This window comes from Syngnathus floridae, chromosome 6 (assembly GCF_059516105.1).
Source record: "Syngnathus floridae isolate MCC-2025c chromosome 6, RoL_Sflo_1.0, whole genome shotgun sequence".
Classification (NCBI taxonomy): Eukaryota; Metazoa; Chordata; class Actinopteri; order Syngnathiformes; family Syngnathidae; genus Syngnathus; species Syngnathus floridae.
The window spans coordinates 7940362-7954382 of NC_142418.1; the positions used below are offsets into that span (position 1 = coordinate 7940362).

Here is a 14021-nt window from a genome sequence, read left to right on the forward strand (position 1 = left end):
TATATGACATTTCAGAGAAATCTCAAAGTGCTAATTTAATACCACACCACCTGCTTTTTTTAAAGACACATTATTCACTCCATGTGAGGCCAACGGTTTTGATGAAATGAAACACATTTTAGTTACACCTTTTTTGTTACAAATTGTTTTTAATACATCAAATGTATAGCGATTTTTTCCACCCCAAACTTCAATCAATCTTGAAGGCACTTTGCACAATTTTGCTACAAAATCAAACTTGTAACCCAACGCTACATCTCGACTCCAGAGTAAGCCCGTCGTTAATGCTAATTACATATGGACAAAGTGCACCCTAGCGGCCTGCTGGCTACAAAGGGATCAAGAATTGTCCCTGCATGTTACGTCACGAGATCTCTTGTATGTGTGTGTGTTATATCTTGTCATTGTCATTTACATTCAAAACGGTAATACATTTAAAGCAGACATGGTGTCAAAAGAGAATCCTCAAGGTGGGAAGCGGCACAAGGAGGAAATCTATCTATATTGCTCAATTGGAACTTTTTCCAGTTTGTTATTCAACATCTATACGCCTGTGAGTCTACACCACTGAACTCATGGATGCACTTGCTGACAATGTAGGCAGTAAACACTAAAAATGCTGCATAAACACCCTTAGTCACTGATGAGCAAGCTCCTCAAAGTCAGACAGCTGCTTCATCTGCTCCACTTGCATAGAATGTCTTCTCACAAGCTTCTTCTTGCACTTGGGTCCACCTCTCTTTGGTGTGCTAGGTGCTACTGGAGCTAAGGATCGAATACCGCTGGCCAAAGACTTGCTACTGGCGCCAATGTCAGGAATGGGAGGGTTGGGGTTGACATTGAGAGGGGGCAGGTGGCCCGGCCTTGTGTGGGAGATGTGATCAAGAAGCAGGGTGCCAGAGCCTCTCCTCTCCAAGAGGCCTGGCGGACGCCGGCGGACGGTGCTGGGTGAGGACGTGCTGGTGTTGCTGTCCAGGGACTCTCTGGAGCTGGTCAGTATGGCCAGAGGGGAGGTGTTCATTTTCCTTCGCTCCACTGGCACCTTGGGGGAGTCCAGCATGACGGAGTCGGAGTAGAGCTGGGAGTCGGAGTCGTAGTGGTCGTTCCCGAGTCGCCGCTTGTGCATGGTGTCTCTCAGATTGGGATGCCCGACGTTAGCGCACTCCTGCTCGGTGGGCACGGTGCTGCGTCGTGCCAGAGGCTGGTGCTGGCCCAATGATCTTTCGTAGGCTGCTTTCGAGGTTGGGGGAACCGACAGCGAGGTTGTTATTTTGCAGCCTTGCTCGCCCACCAGTGGTAAAGCGATCTCTTTGCCATCCACGCTGCTCTGCCGAGATAAAGTGGCCCTTTTGCTCAGCGTCAGGCCGTTCAAGCCTGCCACCATTTCCTCGTTCGAGCTGGCCTTCTTGCTTTCATCGTGGCTACTCGCCCGTTCGGCCAACACGGAGGGCGCTATCAGTCCCCACGGCTCCGACTGCAGACGCTTCAGCTGAGGTAAACGCGCTCGCTTGTGGCTCGTGGGCCGCCGTGTGGGCGATGCGGGCCCGTTTGCCAGTTTGTTGGCCGAGCAGGACGTTTTCAACTTTGTTTGGAAGCTGAAGACGGTATTTTGTTGCTCTTGCTCAATTGTAGGAGATGCAGTGACGATGATATCAGAAGGTGAGGTGCAATATGCCGGCGAGGACTTATCAACCAGCTCTGGAGACGGCGGGACATTTAGGTACTGTTTGGTGGTTTTGGTGCCAGATGGCGACTTATCAGTGGTGATTATGATAACCTCTTTGCCTTTGGCTTTGCAAGTATCCAGAAGCAGCTTCAGCGTTTGCTTTTCATCTGCGTTGATGGCGTAAACCAGCGCCGAGGCGCCACCTCTGTCCTCCAGGCTGGGATCAGCCCCGTTGCTCAGCAGATGGTCCACCACCTCGTGTCCCGCCTTGTGGATGCAGGCGTGCATCAGGGCAGTCCGACCTCCTTTGTCTTGTATGTTGGGGTCAGCCTGGTTGTCCAACAAATATTTGACCAGCTTGGACTTACTCACACTCTGCTGGTCACTGTGTGTCGACATGCAGGCCACCATGAGAGGAGTCTCGCCGCGTTCATTGCTCTCATTGATATACGCGCCGCCTTCCAGGAGGAGTCTGGTGAGCCTCAAGCGTCGGAGCCACACCGCTTTCAGGAGCGAGTTCCCGTCTGTACGTAGCTCTAGAATGTCAGCCATCACCCTGACAGTCACAGCTATTCTCTGTGTGGACTTTACAGCTTTGCGGGAAAGAAAGAAACACGATAAATATGAAATATAAACACAACATAGAACACAATAAAAATGTGCCCTCCTGATGAATCACCAGCAGGTGGCAGTCTGTCACAACATTACTATGATAAATGGCACAGATGATACGACCATAAATGCACATTATTTCAAAGTGTGAACTCGAGTCTTTTTTTCATCGAAGGGCGGTATCGATAAGAGCCATAAACGGAGTGATGATGCCAACTCAACCGATTCGATCACAACAGTAACGAGAATACATTAAATCTGCAGCTAAAATCATTAAGTGAAAAAAAAAACACTGAACAGTAAATTCTATGTTTGTAGTAGTTGGGCATATTACCCACGCATTCCATCTTTTTAGACATATATTTATGGAGCTAATTTATTTAATCAAGACGTGGTTATTGCCTGGTGGAATATTAAGTAGGCTACGGTATTCATTTAAATGCTGAGAGGGTTACTCATACGTCCAAAGGCATATTGCATTGCATATGTTATGTCTTATTATAATAGTAAATTTGTCTTACCTGGTTAGAAAACAGGCTTCCCATGCATGCTCACATGCTGCGTCTGAGCAGGATAGAAAAATGAGGAGATAATGTCTCGATTCAAAACACAAAGTTCACGCGGGATTTTTGAGGAGGATGCTTTGGATTGCTCTTGGTGCGCACTCAAGGAGAGCAACCTGGAGACGCTGCGGGTTATAAATAACTTACTTTCTTAGCCTGTTGAATGAAACGTGTGCGCTCTTGACGTCAGAGCGCACCCAAAATAAACGTGCGTCTGACGAGAACCTCTGTGCATGAGCCGCACATCCACAGCGCACACGCGTGCGCGCACAAAACACCCGCACACACACTGAGGAGGCAGTGTTGACATGGAAATGCTCACTGCGTGCATTTTAGATTCTAAAAGAGGGAGGAGATTTGTAAATGAAAGGAGTAGTTTATGTCTACAAATGATAAATGATATGACAAATCATTAAGTGGAATCTTGTTCTTTTGAGTGTGTGAGTGCGCGTGCACGCGAATACGTTTAGATATAGGTAGCAGCATTCTGGCTTCATACACAGTAAAACTTCAACACTTGATGGCTCTTTATTATCATTAGTACAATGGAATAATCAAACGCTTCAATAGCTATAGTGCAGTGTAATGGCGCCCTTAGCTGGTAGCATTTTAGTAACCTAGGTTCAGAGATAGACTCACCATGACTGTAAGCAGTCATTTATTTCTTGATAATAATCAAACAGCTCAAAAATGAAAATGAGTTTTTCCTACTTCTTGTTTAAAATAAAATGTGCTTTTAACATGCATTGCCAAATATGTCATCCAAGTTAAATTATAAGATACAATTTAACAAATAAAATGAAAAGCCAAAAGTTAGATGTCGACTATGATTGAATATACTGAGTATTTTTTTATTTTAATGTTGATGCAACTTTTTAGTCATTACAGTGAAACGTAAAGAAACTGTAAACTGCAGTTTAACATGGCACGTGAGAATGCTAAGTTATGAAGCATTATAATTATAGTAATGTGCACGAGAGCGATATAAAGCTCAAAACGATTAACATGCTTGTGACAATTTGAACTGTAATACAATACACAATGAAAAGTAAAAATCTAATATGTAATTGGGTAAAAATTGATACAAAATTGGCTGACTACAAAAGCAAGAAAATCATTAATGAGTCAAATGTAAATACAACAAATAATGAAACACCAAACTGAATATAGGTTTAATCCCGACAAACGTTCTATAAATGTTTGTTATCTTGTAAATTCTTGAAATTGGGACGGCTCTAAATAAGCAGAATTACTTCAACCCGTTTCCCTTTTCGACAAGTCATGTGAAAACATAACATGAAATGAAGTTGTAATGAATGTTGATTATTTACTTGCTGAAATAATCAAATGAAATCAGTTAAAACCCATCCATGTTGTGAAGATACAGAAATAAAACATTCACTGAGTTCACTAAAGTTCATTTCGTGATTCGCTTACCATGTTGAAACTAATTACTCAGAAACAATTTATCACTTCATCAACACAATAAATGGCTGAGATTTCAACATTTGAATCTATGCTGTATATTTCCAGTTTTAATACAGTTACTAGTTTTCATATAATTACAGCGAGGATTCTTTCCCAATTTTGCGGCACCTCCTGTGGCGCCTTTAGCAGTTGCATATTACCTAATGAGCAAGCCAGCTCTGCTGCTATGACAACCCTTTCCACCATCTACCGTATGTAAGTCACAAAAATGAGAACGTAAGTAAGCAATGTACAGTCGACCCCTTCCATACTTGCAGTTCTGCACCCTACTCACCTACTTACAGATTCCTTTTCAATATTGTAAAAAAAATTTTTTTTCAATTATATGCAGTATTCTTCAGCTATCAACCAAATGAAGTTCACATCAGTCAACTTATACCATCCACTGAAAGCAAGGAGAAATATTTTACCTGTTTACTGCACAATTAAAGAGGCTAAAACTTGTAGCAGCCATCACAGCCATGGAGCCTAATAAGGACATCTCTATTTTTAGGTTGCTATGAGACAGCACAGAAGCTGTTTCTAATGAGAACAGTGATGTTCTCAGCTCCTGCGAGGAACAGGTAAATCAGACAGATTCTTCCAGGATGTCACGGCTTTCATGGCATTTGCTTTTTTTCATATATATATTTTTTTGATGGTGAGTTTCCCTCTAACCAGCACATATCCCTCCTGGTGAAAAGTAACCACCACCATCCACCCACGTTTAATCATTAGTCCGCTGACCGCTGGTCTTTTCCCAAGAGACTGGAACTGATCACTTTACTCGCCATCCAAACACTTGATGTCTAAGGCGGTGCAATTGTTAATGACGACAGTGATTTCTCACCTATGATTGCCGTCTTAGTCCTAGAGGACAAGATGTTTCTTGGAAAAAAAAAAACACTAGTTGGATCTTTCCATTGACATCAATTGTAGGAAACACAATTGGAATTTATTGGTGGGAATTTGCTCGTCGAGTGGAAAATTGTGTTTCTGTGATTTTGCCAATTACAATCATATTTTTTTGTTTTGTTTTATTCTACAAACAGCTGACAACATAATTGACAAATTCCATTTACAAATATTGTCATTTAGAGCATTCATTTGCGAAAAAGAAAAATGAAAGGAAAGGAAACACCCAAATTTTCACCTCTTCTGTGGATTTTCGGCATGAATAAGCATCATACAGACCAAAAATTTGCAGTTTGACCTAACTACCAATCACAAAGTCTTTCCCATATCAATGACAAGACGAACATGACGACAGTGGAAATCAAACAATCAACCCTCAACCTGCCCCCCAAAAAACCTACTGCAGGAATATTTCCCCATGGTCCTGAAATGCGACATCTTGAAGTTAGGAGTGGTGCTCCATGTCAAGTTTGTGGAGTAATGTGAGAAAATACCGTCACAAGAGGGAATGTTCACTTCTCATGATGTGACTGTTTTGTATTGATGAAAATGTCACGCTATGGTAACTGAAGATTTGGTAGCAGATCTCACTGCATAAGTCACACTGATGAACACGGGAGTCGTGAGTGACGTCGGCAGTCGTCATCCAAGCATGATTTTTGGCCCACATATGCTTTCGTCTGCAGTAAACTAAAAGTGGGAAATAAATAATGAAAACCGCAAAAATAAGCAGCGTCAACCCCCAGGGAGCAGTTTCCATTTTCAGATATCTCGCATCGCAGCTGCTCCTCATCTTCCCATCATTTGTAGATAGAACTTCTGTCTGCAGTTGGAATTAAGACATTCTCAACAGACTGCAGTTCTCATTTGAGACTATTTATGAAGAGAAGAAAGAAAAAGTTACAGGCAGATTCACAACAACAATCTCCCTTGATAAGTAACCCAGTGATTTTTTTGACACCATTCCAGTGGATGATCAGTGTTGAGAATAAGCACATAGCCGCAGTGGCCACCTTTGCCCAATTCTTGCTTTCACAGATTCAGTGGAAAACAGAGAGGAGCGACTACAACCTTTTCAGAAAGGGTGACTATTTTTAGATTGTAACCCTTACGTTGCCACTTCACTTCCCCAAATACTTTCCCTGGAAACACATTAAAATGTTTTACATTGCTGCAAATAGGTACTCTAAAGAACACAAACATTGGGGTTTCGAATTTGGGCACAAGGTAGTAGCTGTTAGAATAAAACACAATCTTCATAAATAAATCTTATAATATAAATAAATATGAATTAAATATTTACTTGATACATTTTCAATGATCTCTTGATTTTTTTTCAACTCTTTTTTTCTTTTTCCAGCAAGGTCATGTCCTAAAATGTCACACCATGCGGCCCGTTAGGATGACAATAAATGGGGCAAGATGTTACCACGTGCTCTGCGGTCTGCTGTTCTGCGCAACACTTACGGACTGCAGTGGAAACCATAGCCCATCTATGAAGTTTAGAACAGAAGAGGCCAATGCCAGTTTGAAGGTGTTAAGCCTGACCCAAACATCGATACATACTTTCCACGTCATGCAACGATTTCACCTTTTAAAGCCTCACACATTCAAAGTCACAGATACAACTATGTAGAAGGTGAGGATGGCAAAACAAAGTGAAGAAAAATAATACCTACATTGCACATGCTTACTTTGAATTGGGATAAAACTTAAAAAAAAATAAAAATACATGGTCACTACTTTGAGGATTTTTCTCTTTAACCTTTGCAATGAACAAGGGGCTACCCAAGTTTATTACGGACCATTTGTGACTCTTGAAATGTCATAATAAAAGTAAATATTTGTATGACAAACTCATCACAAAACACCTCAAACAATACACTAACTATAAATCACTTTCTTGTGCTGCATGATGTCGCATTTTTATGCCACGCATCTTTTGTAAAGGTCATGTGTCAGAAACCAACGCAAACTGAGAACCCCCCACTGTGATTGCTTGAAGGAAGGAAAGTATGGAAATTAAAGAAAACTATTTATAGGAATCTGAAAACCAGACACATCTCGCTGACTATTTTACGGAAATGGAACCGGTGTCTTAATACAGAAGAGGGAGATGACCTATTTATATCCCATTTACACCAATGGGGGAAAAAACAAAATTTGCATTTCCACACAGAGAAGGTGGGTGTTCCAGAGCTTTCGGAGCTATTAGTGTGCTTCTTCCTCTACGTATCTTGCCTCTTTAAAGAGTGTCTTTCACATTCTCATGACAGTTGGTGTCTGTGCGATTGTATGAAGTCAACACGTAGGCTACTGCGACGTTGAACTGGCACAAACGTTTGCTGCAGCTACGCCATGCCTTTTCCCTTTCTATACGTTAAAGAGCTTCTTTGAAATCTTGCTGCCTGCCTCATTCTGAGACAGTTTAGTTCCTCCTCATTAGAAACATGTGATCACACAAATCCTGATCTGTTTCTCATACTTGTCAAATGGTTGGTTGCTTCTTAGTGTTTTTTTTTTTTTTTTTTGTCATTCTGCAAAGAAGCACCTGCCAAAAAGTGAACGTTGTTCAAAGCGATATTATATCCAGGCAAGCATTTTTCCTAGTGATCATTGTACGTGTCAGCTGTATCCAAGGAGATTTGTGCATATCTATTAAGGAGGTTGTTACTCGCTTTGCAGTGTTTGTCTGCAGCTCAGAGGGACAGGTTACAGATTCACCTGCAAATCCCAACAACTAGACAAAGTGGAGTAGCATGATCAATAAACACGCAATCAAGCAAAGATTGCTAGCACTGCTCCCAATTACACCTACAAATGTGTGGGTGTTTTTTTTTTAAATAACTAGGGACGCACTAATACCTTTACCGAGTACATTTGAATACTTGCTGATACAGAGAAGCGATGATCATGACGTTTTGATAAAAATGTGTCCGGTATTGTTCTGTCACACAAACTTTTATTAAACATGAACAAGGTGGCAAAAGTCAAGGCATTGTTTACTGTGTAATGATGTGAGCCTCCCTGAAGCAATGTGTCCCAATGGGGGTGCCGCATCTGCTGTGTTGTATGAGTGAGAAGTGCAGGCCTGCTGTCAGAGTATGTGGGTACATGGTGCTGCCAATGAGTGGATGTTCTGACAGTGAGTGAGAGAACTTTGCCGTGCGCACGGTTCACACTCCTGCGACTGTGACGTCTTTGACACCAGGAGACAAGCTGACCAAAATACTCTTCCTCTGCAGTACAAGGTGGAGAAGCAAGCGGGGGTGGGGTGGGGGCAAGCTATTTCTGTGTGTGTGTTTTGTCGGCGGCGCCAGCTGACGTCAAATCGCTCGTGTCCGTCCACGAGGATGTCAGTGCTCATCTGGAGAATCGAACGTGACGAGACCAAAAGGGATGAGTCCTCGACAATGCAAGTGAGCGTTCACATCCGTGGGAAACGGACACTTTTACAATCAGGACTGTGTAATGATGACACAAGACAAAAATTTGGAGAAATTTGTGTGAAGGAAAATACAAAATGTTTTGATATTGACACAAAACCCAATGTATGGCCTCAAGTTTTGTTGGACAAACAAAACAACCCAAAAATTACAGTGCTCCATTTATCTAATGTCATTAAGCTTAAAAAATGTTACGCCCCCCTCATCCTCTGTGTACCTGACATTTCACATCACAGCATGACTTGAATAGCCGTTTCGTGTCTGGCCTAGCAATAAAGGCCACACTTTATCATCTACTCCCAGAGCACAAACTGCGGCAAGCAATCATCATCTTCAACTTCAGTTGCAGTCTCCAGCCATTACCAAACATCACCAGAACCACTTACACTGTCACAGTCATTTGCATCCAGCTCACTTGAATGTGGGTTGTCCTCACTAAGGGAGCCTTCACAGGTAAATCCATCCATCCATCCATCCATCCATCCATCCATCCATCCATCCATCCATCCATCCATCCATCCATCCATCCATCCATCCATCCATCCATCCATCCATCCATCCATCCATCCATCCATCCATCCATCCATCCATCCATCCATCCATCCATCCATCCATCCATCCAACTCAACCATAAATATAATTTAAGAGACACAGGTCAAATTTAAATTTGAACAGCCTCTGTGTACAAATCCTGTGTCGAACTTGTACAACAGTATGACTCTCATATGTTAAAATTTTGAAGTGATTTGGTTTATTTTAAGAAAAGTTGTCATCTTTCAGGGTGGTAGTGACAATTAATGTTTATTTGGTTTTTGCTGTTTAGTGTCAAACTACACGTCATACCTCTTGACACAATTAGTATATGTATATATATATAGTATCGTCTATGTTTAGTTCTTTATGAGGTCCCACATTTCTTGGGACCAAATGCTTATTTTACATCAAGGCTGCATGCAGTACACTCCTTCATCTTCTGAGCGATGTAACGAATACGAGATTGATGACACGTCAACATGACTGAGCCAGTCATTCTCATGTCACTGACTCCGAGTCTGCATTTATTTAAAGCCGTTTACATTGCATTTACAGATAGTAGAGCTGTCAAGGAAATAACTCAGCCTGCAGCTATTAGCATAGTAACACTCATGATGAGTCTCTCCCTACTCTTGTATCTCCTCCATAATGATGAGGTACTAGTGACTATGCTGTGAGTGTGTAGACTGGAAATCCAGACTCAACACTGCACCAGTGATTGAGTCTGGTCACAGTCTCAGAGCGGAGGTGACAGAAGCTAAAAAAAAAAAAAAAGCGTCCTCTTTTGATAGCAATGCTTCCAGGGCTGCAGCTTCAGGGGTTTTACTCTACTGTATGTTTCTGGTTATTTATTACTCATTTAATGTTGGATGATATTCACAAACTATCACAATTTTGAATGCGGATGGACTTTTGTTGATGATTTGTGATGTTGCTCATGAAGAATACGTACGTCACAGCAAATAAACAAATCTGATTCCATGAGTTGTTTTGAGCCGGGCCGAGCCGCGGAACCGTTTCTTTTGTGCAGAAAAGATCAAGTTTGGCTCTCCAGGCTAGTGAGTGAGTGTACACCCTGCTGTTAGCACAGGAAGTGCATCACCGTTGGCAGATCTGTTAATTGCATCTTGCATTGAAATTCTGATTTTAATTCAGAATTTAATTCATAGTGTCCCAACTCCAAAATTTAGCCGCTAGCCTATTGGCTGGCGTGAGGGAGATAAAGACATAATTAAAGCATACAGTTTTCATCAACAGCGATGGAAATGTCATCAGAGGGGCTCAGTGGGCCTCCAGCTCTGAGAGAGAACTGTGTGTGCCGTTCCCCTGAGCCAGACAGATGCGCTCTTACCTGACTGAGCACATGGTGATGAGAAGCTGAGTTATCTTTGCCTCGCAGCACTCTACATCCCACTGGGAGGACACCTCTCTGAGAAGACGAGACAGCCTGGGATTCAAACAAACCAGAATAGTGCATTTAACTCCAACTTCCATCTCGACTGACTAGATTAAAATAGCGTAACTGCACCCAAATAGCGACAACTGATATAAACCTTGCAGTTTTTACAGCACTAATTGCAGTTTTTGTAGAAGCGATGTGAACCCGATAGAACGGGACAATCATAAACAATTTACAGTACTGGCCAGAAATAATTGATTCCCAGAGGCAGAGGAGCAAATTAAAAAGCATCTCCTGAGAGAGACTGAAACATAAAGGGCAAAACATGGACTTGTATACAAATAAAATGAAACCTCCTTTGCTGATTAGCCAAACCTGGATGGTCTGATTTCAAATTTTCATAACGCTTAACATATTTTGCAAATCATTTGGGTCATTATTAGGCAATGGATGTACCACTTGGGTTGCCATGTACGTAAAAAAAGAGACTAACATGCAAATAGGAGACTTTGAGCTATATGAAAAAATACAACAGTGTTTTGTCGCATACTGCTGAAGTTGCACCGTCCCCTTCTATACAATTAATTATGTTCCACGAATAGAATATCCCAAGATAGCACTATTCTCTTGACAAATTATGTGCTGAAATGATGCTGCCAATTACAGTATGCGTAATAAAGCAGCACACAAGTGTTTTCAAAACATTCGTTATGTCTTACTACAGCGCACCTATCACCTTCTTTTGCTTATAAGTGAAGCTTTGCCCAGTGAGATGCAGCAGATTTTGAATGTACCATTTCCCTACTATAGAAGCTCCTTACACTGCAATTTACAACAAACACAACCTTTTACTTCTCACAAGAGCAAGTGGGCACACCTCGATGTATATTTTTAGGGATGATTAATGTGACTCCCAATCCAGGACAGTCATCCAGAGATCTTGATACACAGGGGAATGTGACTAGAAACGAATGGGGTCAACCTAATGTTAAATAAATAAATGAATAAATAAATAAATAAATAAATAAATAAATAAATAAATAAATAAATGAATAAATAAATAAATAAATAAATAAATAAATAAATAAATAAATAAATAAATAAATAAATAAATAAAGACACTTCGCCAATTAATTATGTATGCAATTTTTTATATTTCATTATATTTTTTTAAAAAGTAAACTGAATTAAAATTCTGACATCATGGAAATTAGTGGCAACTTGAGAGAATATGATTATTTTAGTATATAACTACTGTATTGTACTTTATTGTTCAATTACATTTATGTTATAAGGAAGATGTTTGGTGAAAATAAATAAATACTAAAAGTGGTTTAATAGAGAAGGCAAAAAATCAGTACAAGTTTCAGTAATCTGACAGCAGGCGGTTATTTGTGATTTATAGAACCACAGTGACATTTTATTTCTTTGCATTTTCTCTTGTTTTTATAGTAGTAGTTTTACAAAACAGTGTTGTATGTTTTTCTTTATTAAATGACATTTCAGGTCTTTCTAATGCGGGGAAAACTAAGAGTATACTGAGTCATGAGCTTGTTCACTGACAAGTCTAGTGAGAGTTGACTGTAATAAATACAATGGAATGCTACAAAAAAGCACATCAACCCGAGTACTGCAGTAATTCTGTCTGGAGATTTTATTTTTCTATTTTTTCCATATGAAAAAAATGCTAATGCTACACAGCAGGATCTCAACATCACTCTGCAGATATTTCAACAAAGAAACGGTTTGGAAGAAATTGGATCCTAGGCGTTGAAGGCACGCCACTCTTTCGTTGAGTGTTCATTGTGAGAGGAGGTTCGGCTCGATCAATGCGAAGCACGGTGGTGTGTGCACAGATGTGTGCAGAAAGCTTGGCTAGGCACAGGGATGCTGGTTTATAAATAAACCAAATAAAGGATGGTGCCGTCAGTGACCCTTGAGATGTGGCTTTGGGAGGGCTAGAATGGCGGGCGTTTATCCTGAAGAAACTAATAAAGCACTGTCTATCGGCTGGGAGGTGAGTCAGCCCCAAGCAGAATCATTAGAGAGAGGCGGCGCAGTGATCATGTCTCTGAGGGAAGATGACACCACGTTGCATCGTGCATGCAATGAAGACCACCGATTTGGAGAGTCAAACTTGGCTAGAAATGGGCATCGGCATGCACTTTCACCATGAGATCACAAGTGAGTAAAGGTGACCTTCTCATAGTAAACATTCTGCAGATTCAGATGTGATACAAGTGGCACAAACATGCTGTTTTGATACCTACAAGTTGATATCTGCTGTATTGTCAGATCTCATGGGCAGTAACTGCAGTTATAACTGTAACTATAACTGAATATCATATTTGCTAGTACTTGAAATATCAATATACTGCATGCAGTATTTACTGTCATTGTACATAGACACAAATTCTTACACAAATCACATGAAATCGAAATGCAATTAACCTGTTTCAATAATTAAACGACATTTTTATTTGTAATGTGTTGCTTGTTAGGAAAAATCTCAATCTCAATTAAAAGACACAACTTCTAATTAACGTTTTGTTTTGATCAAGGCTGGATTGGTCATTTGTAATGGATGGCGGATAACCCCCACCAGATAATTTGTATAATTACAAAAGTGTTGTTTAATGTTGCAGAGGCTCCCAGTGTTTACGTTTGACGAGAAGCTGGCAGCACACGCCTTATTATGTCTTTTCCAGACTTGCTGTCATGGTTGAGGCCTAATGACATGAATATGTTGCCAACAGATGGCTCACCTTCCCAGCATGTGTCAGCGGAAGGCAGGGGAAAATGCAAAGCAAGTGTCACAAAGGCAGCCAGGGGAGCACTTGGGGGATGACGCTCTCCAAAAACTCAATTTGTTACACAGAAGCAAACAGAGTGAGGTACATATGATTCGACACACATTCTGGCACCGTGATATCCACGTGCGTCTTTCGTGCTAATTGCAAGAGTTGGTCTCATCCTCCTTTCGTTGTTGCCTCACAGCCGCAACGCTTCACCTTGCAATTGGATGTCACACATTTCTCCTGTGGATACGATTGTGACGCAAGAGCTTGTGGCAATTAGTGTCACCAGTCATTTTTCTGCACGTCAAGCCTGAGTAACTGCTTAGCTCCATACCAAGCACGTGGAAACAAACCAGACTCAACAAGTACTGTGCTGCACATCCAAAATTAATTGTCCTGAGCCTACCGCTAGATGCGTTCAGATGCCATGATGAATAGATAATACGGAAAAGCTCTCACACACACTGCCAGTGCACTGTTAATGCTCTTTGAGGCCTAGGTGAGAAAAAGTCCCAGACAGAGATATCAAAAGTATACACACCCCTGTTCAAATTCCAGGAATTTTTATACATATAGTACATAAAACGACAAATATTTCAAAATTTTATCCCCTATTAATGT

At 41.0% G+C, this 14021-nt stretch overlaps 1 protein-coding gene and 1 long non-coding RNA gene across 2 annotated transcripts in view; one reads left to right on the forward strand and one right to left on the reverse strand.

Annotated features, from left to right (window-relative positions):
* Positions 1-2404, forward strand: part of LOC148396274 (uncharacterized) — a 52776-nt gene extending 50372 nt beyond the window's left edge. Inside the window, exons 3-5 of the long non-coding RNA XR_015858899.1 lie at positions 1633-1720; positions 1801-1980; positions 2070-2404. This is a non-coding gene — a long non-coding RNA (uncharacterized LOC148396274). The remainder of the gene's footprint in view (positions 1-1632; positions 1721-1800; positions 1981-2069) is intronic.
* ankrd34c (ankyrin repeat domain 34C) lies at positions 130-3011 on the reverse strand. Its single transcript, XM_088377668.1, has 2 exons — positions 2800-3011; positions 130-2259 (listed from the first exon to the last, which is right to left on the reverse strand). The coding sequence occupies exon 2, from the start codon at positions 2216-2218 to the stop codon at positions 638-640; it is 1581 nt and encodes a 526-aa protein (XP_088233794.1). The 5' UTR covers positions 2219-2259; positions 2800-3011; the 3' UTR covers positions 130-637.
* Positions 3012-14021: the final 11010 nt, after the last annotated feature.